The 16,481-nt window shown below is 28.5% G+C and overlaps 4 protein-coding genes and 1 long non-coding RNA gene across 5 annotated transcripts; 3 read left to right on the forward strand and 2 right to left on the reverse strand.

The window, feature by feature from the left end:
- The first annotated feature begins 3,919 nt into the window (after positions 1-3,919).
- On the forward strand, positions 3,920-5,517 carry LOC124949802 (oligosaccharyltransferase complex subunit ostc). Its single transcript, XM_047495507.1, is given in 6 exon segments — positions 3,920-4,632; positions 4,635-4,694; positions 4,802-4,854; positions 4,856-4,903; positions 4,970-5,187; positions 5,271-5,517. Coding segments are annotated over 6 exon segments (543 nt in total). The 5' UTR covers positions 3,920-4,565; the 3' UTR covers positions 5,368-5,517.
- Positions 5,385-6,996, reverse strand: LOC124957038 (calcium and integrin-binding protein 1-like). The gene is given in 7 exon segments (XM_047513639.1): positions 5,385-6,095; positions 6,097-6,251; positions 6,323-6,548; positions 6,550-6,571; positions 6,653-6,687; positions 6,811-6,851; positions 6,993-6,996. Coding segments are annotated over 7 exon segments (531 nt in total). The 3' UTR covers positions 5,385-6,047.
- A 135-nt stretch (positions 6,997-7,131) lies between these two features.
- LOC124949807 lies at positions 7,132-7,941 on the forward strand. Its single transcript, XR_007101172.1, has 2 exons — positions 7,132-7,550; positions 7,748-7,941. It is a non-coding gene; the product is annotated as an uncharacterized LOC124949807 (long non-coding RNA).
- Positions 7,942-8,472: 531 nt separating this feature from the next.
- Positions 8,473-15,749, forward strand: LOC124957040 (maestro heat-like repeat-containing protein family member 1). The gene is given in 43 exon segments (XM_047513653.1): positions 8,473-8,854; positions 8,939-9,084; positions 9,168-9,367; positions 9,449-9,615; positions 9,698-9,738; positions 9,741-9,819; positions 9,822-10,026; positions 10,061-10,202; positions 10,204-10,260; positions 10,340-10,432; positions 10,509-10,632; positions 10,635-10,663; positions 10,738-10,792; positions 10,795-10,880; positions 10,964-11,009; positions 11,012-11,172; positions 11,174-11,248; positions 11,330-11,534; positions 11,537-11,598; positions 11,600-11,708; positions 11,711-11,800; positions 11,803-11,826; positions 11,829-11,851; positions 11,925-12,055; positions 12,162-12,252; positions 12,318-12,343; positions 12,345-12,402; positions 12,404-12,454; positions 12,456-12,505; positions 12,634-12,891; positions 12,961-13,126; positions 13,204-13,398; positions 13,506-13,626; positions 13,629-13,714; positions 13,716-13,751; positions 13,753-13,887; positions 13,966-14,208; positions 14,211-14,267; positions 14,347-14,362; positions 14,365-14,696; positions 14,775-14,944; positions 15,011-15,099; positions 15,102-15,749. Coding segments are annotated over 43 exon segments (4,722 nt in total). The 5' UTR covers positions 8,473-8,760; the 3' UTR covers positions 15,200-15,749.
- On the reverse strand, positions 14,691-16,391 carry LOC124957556. Its single transcript, XM_047514582.1, has 4 exons — positions 16,164-16,391; positions 15,887-16,098; positions 15,698-15,792; positions 14,691-15,130 (listed from the first exon to the last, which is right to left on the reverse strand). Exons 1-3 carry the CDS (start codon positions 16,301-16,303, stop codon positions 15,707-15,709), a joined length of 438 nt encoding a protein of 145 aa, XP_047370538.1. The 5' UTR covers positions 16,304-16,391; the 3' UTR covers positions 14,691-15,130; positions 15,698-15,706.
- Positions 16,392-16,481: the final 90 nt, after the last annotated feature.

The raw sequence follows: 16,481 nt of genomic DNA on the forward strand, positions 1-16,481 counted from the left end.
TATTCCTTTCGTTCTATTTCGTTCATTATACTCGTTTCAAGTAATGACTAAATTACAAGTTAATCTGTCAATAATCAAAAAACGAATATCGAAGTCACAATTAATCCAATCGAGTCAAATTGAATCGAATAATTTTACTACTTACTATTTACTTTATAAAAACAAAGCTATTCATTACATCGCCTCCTCTCTTTCTCTCTCTCTCTCTCTCTCTCTCTCCTCTCTCTGCTCTCTCTCTCACTCTCCTCTCTCACTCTTTCTCGCTCCCTCCCCTGGCCCTCTCTAATGTAGCACTCGAAATTAGAAAATCGTTTATCAAAACAAATTCCACAAGAACAATATTTAAACAGGAAGAAAGAGAGTAAGAAAAAGAGAAAAAGAAAGAACACTTTTAAATCCTACATCACGACAATGGGGCTTCGTTCATGTCTAAACATGACCCTGCAAAGCCAGTTTGATTTTACACCCAAACCCTTTGCGATGCTTCTCTCTGGCATTTTCCACGTGATTTTAACATCCCGTGTCTTACTCCCTATTCGATCGTTTAACCCACAGTTACCGCAACGTTTACTTGTTACATAATACTGAATAGGAATTTTCGGGGAAAAAGAAAAAAGAAAAATTATTTCTTAAGTATATATACATATATATATATATATATATATATATATATTATAGGTATATGCAGATATATAAAATCTACAAACGAATAAAAAAAAAAACGAAAAAAAAAAAAAAAAAGAAAAAATAAACTGGTGTCCACTAAACGTTTCAACTTTATCGCAATAAATACAATCAGTATACAATTTACGTAGATAGAAATAATTCTTTGTAATTTCCGTTGAAAAGATATCAGAGAGTGTCCATGGCATGCGATATTGAGTACGACAGCTGTCAACGCTACTTTTATCGACTTTTCGATGCTAGTTTCCAGCTATAGAATATCTGATACTAGTACGCAACGTTCTCGTTCTAGGAACTTTTAACTCGATTTCGGAGCACCTTGAGAGAAGAGGAAGATATTAAAGCTTTAGCCTTTTAACCGACTCTTTCTTTCTTTCTTTCTTCTTTTTGTTTTTTGTTCCTTTTTTTTTTGTTCTTTTTTCCTTTCTACGACTTTAAAGTAAATGTTAAATAAATGCGGTAAACTGGAAACATGGCGAAGGAAAAGTTATGAGTAAATCGTGTTATGCGCTTTTAAAGCTTTAAAAGCGCGCCAAAGTTTGAACGTTATCACCGACGACGACGACGACGACGACGACGACGACGACGACATTTTGTTCTTTCGAATTCAATTCGTTTAAATTGATTACCATTTCTTTAATTAGCATAAGACGATAAAAAAGAGTTTTCAAAGAAACCTACACCTCCCACATGAATAACTTCAACAAATAATAATTCTTTAGGAAATCATCAAATAACCTGATGTTTATTAATAGAATCTGTGAAATATAAACGTATAAGTAATTCGATATGTCTATTAATGAGAATATACTATGGCAAATAAATTGTGACGCACAAACGTTACAACGCAACTTGGCAATCGCCATTGTTCTTACGTTAGAATAAATTACTCTTATAAATTATTCGACATAAGTTATTTATACGTTATCGTATTTCCAGTCGATATATATCGGTCTAATGATTATACATCTAGTTATCATAGTACATATATAACTGTCTAGAAAAATTAATTATACGCAATTTAACATACATTAAAATTGTAAAAATTTTTTTTCGAAGGGAAAAAACCGAAAAAAAAAAAAAATAATAATTACGCATTTACGATAAAATAATTGTACGAAATCATTGTGCATATATACACAATGTGATATCTTTACCTATAAAATTGAATGCATATGTGACATTGATTACCGCGTGTTGGAATAAATCATTGGCAATTTCGTATTTGTCTATATTTAACGACGAAAGAGGCGCCTATTTACATTCTAAACAATAAACTACATATCGTACGTTAACGAGCGTAACACCCAGTGCCATATACACCGAAGAGAACAAGAGAACTATTATGTCGATCAAGTCATTGTACCACAGATGTAAACAATTCTGAGTACAATTTATTATACTTTCAAAACTTCGAAATGATTCTCGTAGAATTGCGAATGCTTGAACAAATTACAAATACTCTTTTATCAACGATTAATATCAAAAACAACATCAATATTATTTTCTGTTTGTACTTTTTCTTATCGCAATAAAATGTTCTTGAAAGAGCACAATTAATCTGTTACGCGAGTTTATTCAATATTTCATAATTCCTCCCTACCATTTCGCCATCTACTCAATATACAAGGAAAACAAAGAGATATACAAGATAAGACGCAGGAGACGACTCGCGTGATTAAAGTCAAGATTATGATACATGTCTGATGAAATGTCTGAGTATCGAATGTCCGTGATGAACAACAGAACACGCACCAAACGATTGATTTATGGATATTCTGTTCGGAAGAAACGGAGCAACATACGATTACTAAGTCTGTAGTAATAAGATACAAAACATATTTAAAAGAATAAAAATAAATAAATGTAATGCTAATCTAATATATTTTTATTTGATATATCGTGTATTCAATGATCTCTGTTAAAGAACACGATCTTGATCGTGTGAAATGAATATTTTCTAATGATTTGATATCTGGAGTAATGCTTTTACATTACATGAAAATATCAAACATTGCATCATAAGATAACAATTAATATAAATGATGTACTCGTGATAATGCGATTAAAACGTAGATAAGCGTAAATAATTTGTTAACTTTAATTATCTTAGGCAGATCGATTAATTCAAAAAAAATGTGACCATTTTTAAGAAAAATAATGACTCACCCTTGGGAAAGATTAGGCTGTTGTATGATACTTTCTTGCTATAATCTCCAATCATTTTCCACACGATCATCCAATGTATTTACAGTGTCAAAACTAGAAGTTACTTTGGTAGCACTCTCCTTAGAAAAATAAGGATAAATATTCAGAAATTATATAATAAACAATTATATAATATTACATGAATATATATATATCTATATATATATACATAATATATATATATAACAATTATATAATATTGCATAAATATATATTTTCATAATACAAAACTGATTGATTTCACAATATATCCTTCATATTATTAATAATAAATAATTATTTGCCAAGACAAATCCTTGGCTCTTCAAATTTATATTCTGAAACGTACCTTCGAGAAATTCATTCTCTATTTGCTGGGACACTTTGTACTTGAGCAATCGTAATTTCTGGTATTTCATATGTCTGATTTTCATCATAGTTGTAAAATTATCGAACACATACGGATTTCCATCATTTTCGTTCCTGTACTTTCTTCTGTACTTTCCTGAAGCAACTATAGACACAACACCCCACTGTAAGAAAAAAAAAATTACAATACAAAAAAATTATATTTACTCCATTCAAATTCAATCCTTAATGATATAAAATAATATATATCAGAGCAACAAGAATATAAATGAGGAGGTTATGTGATTTGGATTCATTGACAAATCAATAAATTCAGAAAAAGAAATCTCTTTTTAAAGAAAAGAAATTCGGTATTACATGTACCAATGTGAATTTTTATATTTTCAATTAGGACTGACCAAAATATATGTGTGTGATATATATACCATATATATACATATATATATACATATACTTCTTAAATTAAATGTTAAATGTAGTAAAGGGATCAAAAATCTTACCTAGACACAACCGATGTGAAAAAGTAGTGCCCAATATACGAAAGTCACACGAAACTTCATCTTTCTTGTCACAGAAATCTCATAATATCAATCGTGTTAAAAATGTACGCCGACTGAAAACCATGGTGTTTTTTTACGCGTACACAATCATCACTACCACCACTACCACACGAATTGCAAAAACCTGACGGTGGTGCTACCAAAGAAAAACTTCCGGTATTGAACGTGTCACATCGGCCTTTCAAAACTTTGAAAATATCACCGTGGCAAAAGACAAATATTTTATAATGCGATCGTTCTTCATCCAGGCTTGAAAACTCCGCGAAAGAGCAAACATTTCGATCGAGATACACGCCTCCGTGTAAAAATGGTCTCTCACTACGTTCTAAACAGCTGATCACGTTGGCGCATGCGCACATCGATTCACATGCACCATGCGACGTGATTATGAAGTTGCTATGTCTTATTTCATAAGCGGCCCTCCTTTTTTTTTATATCTATACAAACATTTTATTAAACAGAATACAAACGTTAAATAAGCAAAGATGTTGATCACTTTACGATTCTACATAAGAAACATGACAGTTATTATAAACTATTATAAAATTTGCTTTATCGAAACATTCGATTATTTAACGATACATATCGAAAACAATCGTTATCGATATACATTCACCTATATACTTTATGGTTTGATATTTGGTAGCATTGATAATGAAAGACGAATGATTACGTTAATACACGTCAACACCCGGCGAACTCCAAACTTTCATATCTTCCATATATCTTTCATAATTTTGTACTTTAATATTATTCTTTTTAAAGATGGAATATATTTATAAAGTACCGTTCTTCGTTTTAGAAGTGCCCAATTTAAAACTTAAAAGGCCATCTTGTTCGTGAAACCTAGCGCGATGATAGTTTTTTCTTTCGTTCTTTTAATCATACTTTTTAGTAACTAGGAGGTTGATCTGAAAATACAAATTTTGTTTTTTAATATAGATTTATTGCAATAATAATTAAAAAAAAAAAGGGTTATTTACATAACCAATTTTGAGTAGTATTACCAATTAAATGGATCTTTCTAGGTATAATATACGATGTAATTGTTGAACCCGCCCAGTGTAGGATCTACGACTGATGAACATGGTCATACGAGGCCTGTAGTTATAATTATTCATCTCCATCAAAAAATATAATTTTATTAATTAGGTTATAAATCTTTACAGGTGGCATTTATGCCATATCGTGTAAATGGTCAATATATTATGGAGGTTTAGCGTCAAGCTTTCCTATTTACTTTAGGTGGTTTAGGTTTCCTTGTACTTGAACAAACGCATAGTCCATCCACTCCAAAACTTAACAGAATTCTTTTAATATGCGTTGGATTCATTAGTATAATTGTCTCGTTTATTACATGCTGGATATTTATGCGTATGAAATTACCGTAAGCTAATTATATTTTTTAATCGTTTTAATTTAATTTAAATGTTAACTTTATTTTGTTAAATTAAATACTTCCTTTTACAGGGGATATTACAATCATGAATGGATTTTTCTAAGGTATACGCAAAACATAACTTTGAAAAAATTTAATATCACTTTTTATAAGAAAAAGAATAAATGAAACAAATTTCTTGTAAATATATTATTTAATAAAAAACAATGTTTTTTTTTTATTAAGAATACCTATTAATAAATTAAGACAAAATAATATCTTTAAGAATTATACATAATAATATCTAAAACGTTGCAAATACTATGACAAAATACAACACAACATGCAATAAATTGTAATGTTTAATTACAATTAAATTAATACTTAAGTTTATACTATATAAATACGTATGTAGTATAAATTTTGTACTGCTGTTTAGACTAAAACTTTAGAGTAAAGAATATCTTTAACATCATGGCATATCTTGAAGAGATTATATTACTATTACTAATGAGAAATATTATCCTGTGGACTACTATATAAATAGAATTTAATTTGTGCATAAGATCCTGTAAAAGTAACAAAAAAATATTCAATTGGTGTTATTGTTATTATTAGGCCTGACCATTTGGACTTGGCACATCTTTGGACTTTTAACGTTACTTTCTAATGTTCACATGAAAAAAAAAAATATTTAGGCCTAGTGCCAATAGCAGCTATAGCATTAGTTATTATTATTAATATTCAGTCTTTCATTAACTATACTTTGGTCATTTTACTATTAATTCACAAGCGTATACGAAATGTCCTGTAAATAAAAATAATATTACTAATTTGTTATTGAATCATTATTTTAATTTAAAATATTCTTACTTGGAAAAGTCACTGCTTTTTTCTATTATATGTTCAAATTCTGCCAAAACTAAGAGCACCATCATCATCCAAGTCAGCTTCATCAAGTATGTATTGAAGAAGTTGTTGCATATCCATTTCACTTAATCTTTGAGGAGCTGTTAATCTATCAACTACCAACCTTAAATCTCCAGTTCCCAACATATCATCACCATCAAAATCTATAAATAATTAATAAATGCATTGTTGTAATCATGACATAAATATTGATAAGCGTTATAAACAACATTACCAAATATTCTAAAAGCATGTTCAGCTTTTACAGCTTTTGGAGCAGCATCACTAAATACAGACATCCTGTCTAAAAAATCTTCAAATGTACAATCTCCATCTTGACTAGAACTAAAAACTTTGCAGATTCTATCTCCAAAAGGATTTACTCTTAATTCTGGATATTGTAACATCTTGGACATTGGAAGCTTTGCATTCCTGTTGTGTCCAACCTTTTCTGGAGCAAGGGGCTTTAAACTTTTGATGTGCACTATCATAATTAAAATAAAAGTATTTGTAATCATTAATATATAGAAATGTCAATGATAATAAATAAAATATATGTACTTACTATAGAACTTCTTTTTTTGTGAAGTATGTTAGATCCTATAAAAATTAATATAAATTAAACAATGAAACGAATATAAATTAATATATTTGATATATTGTAACAGTTTTTTTTATCAATTATTATAATTGATAAAAACATTATTGATATATATTTATCACCTGATAATCTTGTAATTCCTCTTCAGTAAATTGACTTTTTCCTGCTCCATTTCTTTATATTTACTTTCTAACAACAAGAAAAATTTATTAGTTGTTTCTAATTCAAAGTTACCCCAATGAAAGATATCGATCAGATAATTATTGTTTTTTTATATCTTATGTATTGAAAGTATATTATACACTCATTGTTAAGTATTAAAAACATGATGAGATTGTTAATTGAACATTATTTTACTAAATATACATGCCACTACTGATTAATAACACAGAGCTAAGTAAGATTTGGTAAAATCTAAAATGATTTATCACTTTGTCGCTAGATAGCGTCGTTAAATTATATTTAATTTTCTACTCTTACACATTTCACTTACTTTCTAATGAAAAGTTTATTACATACTTTAAAAATAATATATTTTTCAATATTTGCTGTTTGTAATAATGATTTCTAATAATTCAATATCGTTTAAAGAATATTGATATCATTAAAATTTAAATTTTCATCCTCTTACAACGCCATCTTCCAGTCAAATGTAACATAAAATATTTCAGATCGATAAAAATAAATGGACACATTGTAAATTGCTGCACGTGTACTACACAATCCTATCGTCTTTTCACAATAAACTGTATTCAGATAATTTCAATAAAACAATTGATAACACAAATGTTCGGAAAAATGTATAAGAAATTAATAAAGTAACAGGTGTTATAAAAGGAACATATTACGATGGATTTAAATGGTAAGTACAGTATATTTAATTTAATAAACACTAATTATACATTTTCAAATTTTTTATATGAACCACGCATAACCTTGAATTATTTTTAAATCAGTGTTAAGGAATACATTTTTTTCTTGCTTCTTGAAATACTAAACATACATAGATTTGATTTTAAATTATTTAATATATGTAACACTGTATTTGTATTTTTATAGGTCAGTGGTAAAAAGCATTGCATTTTTTGCACTGGGAGTCAAAATTGCTTTAGAATGCAAGGGAATGGATATTATGCCACCGGTTACAGTGTAAAACAAATTTATAACATGATGATTTGTTAAGCTTATTGACATTGTTAATATTTCATTACCAGCACATTCAATGATGAAAAGTAATAATTTTTAATTAAATAGATTGTACTATAATTTATTATCACCCCGTTATTTTATCACTTCTTTTTGTATATATAACAAACCAATAATTAAAAATGAAAGTATATTATAGTATATTTCGTGTATTTTCATTGTTAAAATTAACCTAACTATATATATATATATATTTATATTTATATAAGTAAATAAAGACAAAATATTAAAAATAACAAGTAAAAAGTATGAAATAATCATTTGGTTTTATTTAATGGATTAATATTCATTAGTCCATATCAGTCTAGTACTTTCATTTAAAATTTCTAAACATTTACACATTATTTATAGTTACAAAAATCACTTATTACTAATTTTATTTTTTTTCTTTTTAATATTTCGAAATCGTAATATCAACCATTATTAAAATAATAAATTTTATTTTTTAAATAATATATTATGTGTATTTGTGTATGTAAAAATAAAGTATTTTCGTTTCAAACGTAATATTACAAATTGAGTGCAAAATATAGTTACATTCGGAGATAACACGGCTGTGGTAAGTACTAACACTACCATATTGATATTGTATTACCGTATGTATATTAAACTGAAATATTACTTGTTTGTGATGGCGTGTGATGATATTGAATTTTTGTTACTTATTCGTCAGTAACGATATGATAATGCCAGTTTTCTAATCTATTGAACGATTTTTGAAAGATATTCGCCTCAATTAAAGAAAAAAAATAAATAGAAGTTACAACGTGACACGTGAAAGTATACTTTTTTAATAAATACGTTCTGTCATATATTTATTGTGTAAACGAACCACTTACAACGAATATGATCCATTTATAATTTTAATGTTTATTTATGTAATTCTAATATATTTTATTAAGGATAATAATTCCATCATGAGGGAAGAAATCGAAAATTCTTGTAATTCAGAGCTACCAGGTATCATATGTTTAATAATAACACAATGAATGATTTTTAAGATATCTTAAGGGAGATATGTCAGGTTATGTTATATTTGTTTAGCGGTAATTGGAGCATTATTAGACACATTAGATGATAAATCAGTAGATGTCAGGCAATCAGTAAATGGAGCAATTAAAACAATATCCGAACAAAAATCCTGAAGTTGTAATTCATGCAGCTGTATATTTTGGGAACTCCATAGAAAGGTATATTAATTTACTATATGTTAAAATTGCATAATTATCTACACAACTTATAGTAAAATTATTTTTTGTTAAGATATCTTCAGAAACATATGGCTTCTTTACTAACAGTGATGTCTGAAACATGTCAATGTCATGGCGCAAACTTGAATACAGATTTAGCATCGTCAGTTGCAGAACTAGCTGTAAATGAACTCTTTGGCAATGCTGAAAAGGAAGCAGTAGAATTATTAATTTCATTGAGTCAAGTACATTGCACACAGGCAATAGGTGGCCTGTTGACTAAGTAATTTTTCATCATTTCTTTGATTATACAATTATCATCTATTAAATATTATATTTATTCATGATATATATTTCTTTATAGATTGGAACCTGGAATACTACCATACCATACAGTAGTTCGTACGATAGGAATGATTGCAGAACGTAATCCATGTGCAATGATATCTTTCTTCAAAATCACATTACTATTATGAATCCCAATGTTAAATCAAACACGTGATGAGATGATTAAACAAGCATTCTGCCTTAGTAAATTTCAGTCATAATAATAATTATAATGAATCTAATATACAACTATAATGAAATATTTCGATAATGAAAAATTTTTCAGCATTTGGAAAGATTGCCGAAGCTATAAATGATCATATATTAATTTAGACAAAGATTCAAGCCCAGAAATTAGTAAAGAAACATTTAAAGAGGAAATATGTTCTGCATTTGATATATTAACATTCAATGGGATAAAACATCTAAAGATAGTAAAAGTGTAGAAGCAGTGTTGTCAGCAATTGTATATATGATACCATTACTACCACAGGAAGTAGATTGTGAAAGATCATAAGTTAACACCCATTTGTTGAATTTTTGTAAAAAGTTAATACACGTTTAGCAGGCAGTTAGGTATGCAATCATTTTCAACTCTCTTTTATTTACCATGATGTTATAATTCATCAATTGATTGAGTATTGTAGAGTTTTAGCAGTGGTCTTAAGTGTGCCACAGAAAACGAGAAGGAAGCTCTTCGCTCACTTTTAGAACATATACATCAAGTATTATCTGCATTAGTTTGTATAATTCCATTTGAAGCATCTCGAGATGTACTTCTAACACATTACTCAAGTGTTACAATGTTATAGATCATTGATTATATTATATCCAGAAGAAGGTTTAGAGTAGGTAATGATCTTTTATTAAAATAGGTTCATGTTATTATCACTTATAAAAAAAAACTAAATTATATATTATATACTATAGAATCTTACAACAATTGAAGTCCACATCAGTATCACAAAAGGCACGGGCGTTGGTAGTTCTTAAACATCTCATTAATAAACTTCCATCTGAGGTAATAAAAATATTATAATAAAAACTATATATTTCAAAAACATAATGTAAATATATTAAATCTTCAATATTACTAGGATGATACAACTTTACAAACGAATTGCACTTAGTTTACAGACTCATTGGGAGATAGTAGTGCATTGCAAATGGTTGGAGCTATTGTGACACTTGCAGCACGTCCCTACAGTCCCACTTTTACCATCCACAAAGAGCAATCTTTGTTCGTTACATGGTAAATGTTAATTATTATATATGAAGTTATTCAAATTAAGTAAAGAAGCCAAAATATATTGTCAATTTTTTAAGATAACTCATTGTGGTGTAAAAAATGATGAATCAGAGGCATATGCAGAAGCATTACATTACTTGCAACCACTGTAGAGGGTGCAGAATCTTGGTTATGGCCTTGTCTAATACGTGCTTTACTGGATCCAGCTTGTGTGTCATCGGTATATATTGATACAATAATTCATAATACAAAATATTATAATACTTAATATATAAAATATTTCTCATTATTGGTATTTTTTAGGTAGCATCTATATTGCGTGCTTTAGCACCTCTAGCAGTAAAAATAATTATAATGGTAATTCTTCCATTAATCAACGAGATTTTCCTGGTACAAAAATTCTAGGCAGATGTTTGGAATTGCTGGAGATGTACAGAATCGCCTACCCATTGTAACACTTCCTAAAATGTGCAGCACCTTTACTAGGACACCAACTTATGCCATATTGGGAATGAAAAGTTAAAGGAAATTACACAATTTTTAAGAGATGATTTTTCTGTTAATATCAAATTTATTGAACAGCGGTACGTTACATTTTTTTTTTTTTTTTTTTTTTTTTTTTTATAACATAAGATAAATTATACTAAAGATTCTATTAAATAACTATAGAATCTCAACTGGGAAGAGAAAATGGTAGAATTTTTAGAAGAGAGCGTAAAGTTGGAAGGAGAAGCATGGAGCTTAAAACTCGCAGATGAATTAGCATTAAAAGCTAGTACACCACATGTAGCACCTTTGTTAGCATCACTGTGTAGTAGTAATGCTCAGATAACACTTCTCATTGAACTCGCACGTTCTGATGTATCCAATGAAGAATTGCAAGAGCAGTTGGAATTTGTTCTAAACGACATTTGGATGTTGTAATAAAATTAATGGAAGGAAGCTTGTATGGCAGAAATAACTAGAAAAATTCCTGTAAGATTATTAGGTTTGGTTAAAGATTTAAAAGCTATAGCCACAGCAGAAGCAGCGAAAGCTGGCTTGTTAAGATGTATGCTGAGATTGCACAAAGGGGAGATGTACAAAAATTGTATCCATCATTGGAAAAAAATATATTACCATGGATTATACGACAGATAATGATTGCAAAGAGTTAACTACTAAAGAAGTGGATTATTAGCATTAGAACAGGTAATTTTATATTTTTACGTTAATAATATGCAAAAGTATCATCATATGAACATACATAAATAAATTTGTAAAGGTTGCCAATGCTGTTCATCCTAATAGATTTGAAAAATCAACTGGATTGCATGGAAAAAGTAATGGACTTGCAACTTTTATTAGGAATTTTGCAAACATCTCAGGATATAGACACACTACAACTTACCAAAAGTATTGAAGACTATAGTGTCACTAGTGTATCTTTTATTAAAAAGAAACATTTAAACAATGTGCCAATTTTATTATATTATATATTAGAAAAAATGTCCTAATATAATTATAGACGTATACCACCCACAATTGAATTCAGAAGAAAGAGGAATTGTACTGAGCACAATTTGGACAAAGTTATAGGTGCCAGTACAGAGGTATACAATATATAAACATATGAATCAATATGATTTCACCATAGCTCCTTTCATTTATTTCACAGGTAATTCTATTGTTACAGTCAGAATTAGCAACCGGTAATAGATGAATTAGGAATTGTATGTAGTGCAATTGTATCCGATTCTGCTGCATGCATTAGCTGATCTTATTGACAGAATGTTACCGGGATTGCAATCAAACATCAACCACTGAAAGAAAAACTACCTTATTAGTATTAAGGACAACTCTTAGGTAGATTAATATTTTTTTAGTAAATACTGATTTTCATTGATTGTTTATTATATATTATTATTATTATTATTATTATTATTATTATTATTATTTTTTAGTTTTGTATTAACTTGATTTTGCATTTATAGATCATACTATAATTCTTTAAAATATACTTATCCTGGTGGTAAATTAGAACCAGGAGGCTTATGGGAAGAGTTTTATCATGGTGGTGCAGATTCAGAACATTCGCTTAGACCAATAGCAATAGATTGTGTAGCATTATCATTAAATATTGGAGCTCGACATCGCGCTTTATCCCTGATAATAATTTAGACAAGACTTACATAATTCCAGAAATTATTGTTGGTGAAGATCCAAACGCTTGTTATGATGGCATTAAAGTAGTTCATTAAACTTTATGGTTTCATGTTAATAAGTGTAATGGTATATTTTTATTTAGATTTTAGCTACAGCTGTATCTGAAAAGAATTAATAGGGGGTGACATGATCAGCCTAGCAGAAGGTTTAATAGAAGGTCTGTTATTTCGTGGAGAAGCGAGTTTTGCTGCAGTATAGCTCTGCTCCCAACATTTTAAAATTAAGGGATCAGAAATATCTATAAGTGATATTACCTTAGTTGTGAGTTCTATAAATTTTTAATATACATCAAAATTTAATATGATTAAAATGTATAATGTATTTTAAATTATTATATAGATAGTATTATTGCACAAATGAGACAGATGGAAGATAATAGTTATAGAAGAAATACTGCAATTGCTATTAAATTCCTAATGGAACATCATCCTGAAGAAGTAATCGAACGACTGTTAGGTCAAACCCTGCCATTAGATAGAGGCAGTGAAGAATGTTGGAAGGCACTTGGTGGTAGTTTTAGATTAGGTTCTCGTGTACGTTTTAATAACATTTTCTGCATTATAATTAATTGTTTTAAATTTAGTGAAAATGTTTTGTTTAATTTTATATAATATCAAAGTTTCCGATTTTATTTGTTTAGGCTTTGGAATTCCTTCTGACAAAATTAGAAAACAATAATTTATTTGGCGGAAATGCTACTGTACCGACTGCTAAAAATGCTATAGCATCTTTTCCATCATTGGCAGCTATTGTAGCTCTACGATATTACTACAATCTCCAAATTCAAAAGAACTGGTTGATAAACAATATCAAATCTATTATCAGTATTTGAAATATCTTGCAGGATGGGTTACATGTTGATGCTCCTGTATGTGTTATTAGTACCTAAATTCGGTTATGTGCCAAATAGAGAAGGATGTAGGATAAATCCACATACAGAAGCTTATTCTGTATTAGTCAATGTATTAACTGTAGTAGATTCAAATATAGCATCAAGTTACTTAATGAAATGGAGTACAATAATAATTTTATGATTACGCATTACAGCTTCTAATATCTATTAATAATTTACAAATTTTAGATCTTTTCTTCTGAAGCACAAGCTGAGGAAAGGTGTAGTGGCAACAGTACGTACAATGATGAGATGTATATATACGAAGAATAATGTATTATCAACTTTGACTCAATCTTTGGGAAAAATGATGACAAGTACGATTTCTGCCCAAAGAGCAGTAGCTGCAACTTTTTATTCTGAATTAATAGGGAAAGTTAATTATGATGTTATATGGCTAGATGCAATTATAAATACATTATATGAAGCAAAAGCTGATTCATTCTCCTTTGGTTTCGAAAATTAGCTACTATTGGACTTGCAAGAATTGCCTATTTAGAGCCTAAACAGGTAATAAAATTTACTTATAGATAATATCTAACTGCTTATTCCATATTTAGTACATTTTTTATGAAGTATATTGTTTCAGGTTGATGAATATTTTGATAATGTATGGATGCATTACTTGATGGTTTGGAAGAATCTGCCACTGGAGATGGAGGTAATGATGTGATTTTAGAATCACTACGTGGTCTTTCTGTACTATTATCAGTTCAGTTTGGGCGTTCAGTAAGTCCTCGAGTTGTACTTGCTTTAAAACCATTTATTGAAAAAGAAAATTGGGAAATGAGATTAGCAGCTATAAGTGCCTTAAGTGCTGTAGCTTGTAGTTGGCAGAAAATGGTTACTTCACCAGATGATGATATAAAAAATCACCTTTTGGGTTGCTTACCCTGTCTTACTATGAGACTAGAGGACGAAAATGTTACAGTAGCTAAGGTATCATATTAGTAATTAGTAATTATTTATTTGTTAACTTTTTGGTGTGTATATACTTTTATTATCTATAATCAATAGATAGCACAAGAAGCTTTACATAATACAGCAAGATTATTACAGTGTCAACCATTATTTGATTTAATACATGCTTCCTTAGGCCTAAATATCGAATTTAATTTTGAAAAATTTATATCGAATTTGATACATTGTCTACAAAAAGAGCTTCCACAAAGAGCAGAAGAACTCAGGTATTTATAAATTTTGAAATATTAATATGAAATATATTTTACATGTTTAATAATTATTGTTTTCAGAAATGCTGTAGTTCGAGGATATTCAAGATCTGAAAATTCAAATACTAGGGCCACATCTGCATTACTTTTAGGATATTTTGGTTCACCAAGACCAGAGATATTCAAAGGTTGCTGCAACTCCTACGGGATACAGAAAGTATTGTTAGAAAGCGGGCTGCATATGCACTATCTTTATGTTTTGTTTTATGATGTAATGAATAGCTTTTAGTATCTTATTCTCGCAATGTTTAAATATTTTAATGTAAGATTAAATGATTCTACATCATGGTTGTTATATAGTATCCTTTGTCATTTTATCTATATAAAGCTTAATATATATATATTTATATGAAATTAATAATTATAAAAAGTTTATATATTTATTTAAATAATCTATATAAAGCTATAATATAATTATAATGTAAACACTGTGAATAATCTAATGCTACTATTATAAAAACAAAAAAAGCAATTACATTTTATATATACATTTAAATAATATTATTACAGATATATTAATAAAACAAAACTCCCTTATTAGAAATATTTTATCTATTAAATAATTAAACATGTATTGTTTCATATATATAACATTACCAACGGAGTATGGAGTGTTGCTTGCTTAAGCGTTCAAATAATTACAGCAAATTTATAAATAAATATAATTGATTAATAATAATCTTAATTTTCAACAAAAAGTAAATTTACCATATAATATTAAGTGTTTATATATTTTTTCAAAAATGATAAATAATAAAGAATTTTTTCGAGACGATTGTTTTTTAATTTAGGACTTTGAACATCTGCAATATATATATAGATATTATATTCATTATATAAAATATTAGATTATAATTAAATATGTACTATTTTAATAAATATATAAAATATACATACCGATGAAGTGCCTGGATATAGATAAATCTGGATGAACAATTGGAAATACCTTTTTCTCTAAAGGAATACCTAAACCTACGCATGGTCTATAACCACCATACGTCAGAGATAACTTATCATAAGCTATACGCAATTTATCTTTTTCTAGCAATCTTTTCACTTCCAATCGTTCACTACTTGGTTCTGTTTCTAAATGTTTACTTTCTGAGTTACTAGAAATAAGGAAAAATATTTTTGTAAATTTTCAAGGAAAATTCATAATGTAATGTAAATTTACCTATGTATAGGATCAATTTTTGATCTAATATTATTCAAAGTTGACGTAGTACTCATAGAAAATAAACGATCTTGCAATTTATCCCATTTGTCAGCTTCGGTTGGAAACCGTGCTGATAAAATACACAATGGTTTTTGCATACTCTATAAAACAACAAATGTTTTAAACAGTTGTCCCAATTTTTAACTATAGCAATGTAATCATGTAGTCCATACTTCTTTACATATTTCTTCTACATTTATTTCAGTATGACATGGATGTTTTTGGTTCAAAATCACCCCAAACATCTTTAGAAGCATGATTTGATGTTGTCATATA

Source organism: Vespa velutina, chromosome 1 (assembly GCF_912470025.1).
Source record: "Vespa velutina chromosome 1, iVesVel2.1, whole genome shotgun sequence".
Lineage (NCBI taxonomy): Eukaryota > Metazoa > Arthropoda > Insecta > Hymenoptera > Vespidae > Vespa > Vespa velutina.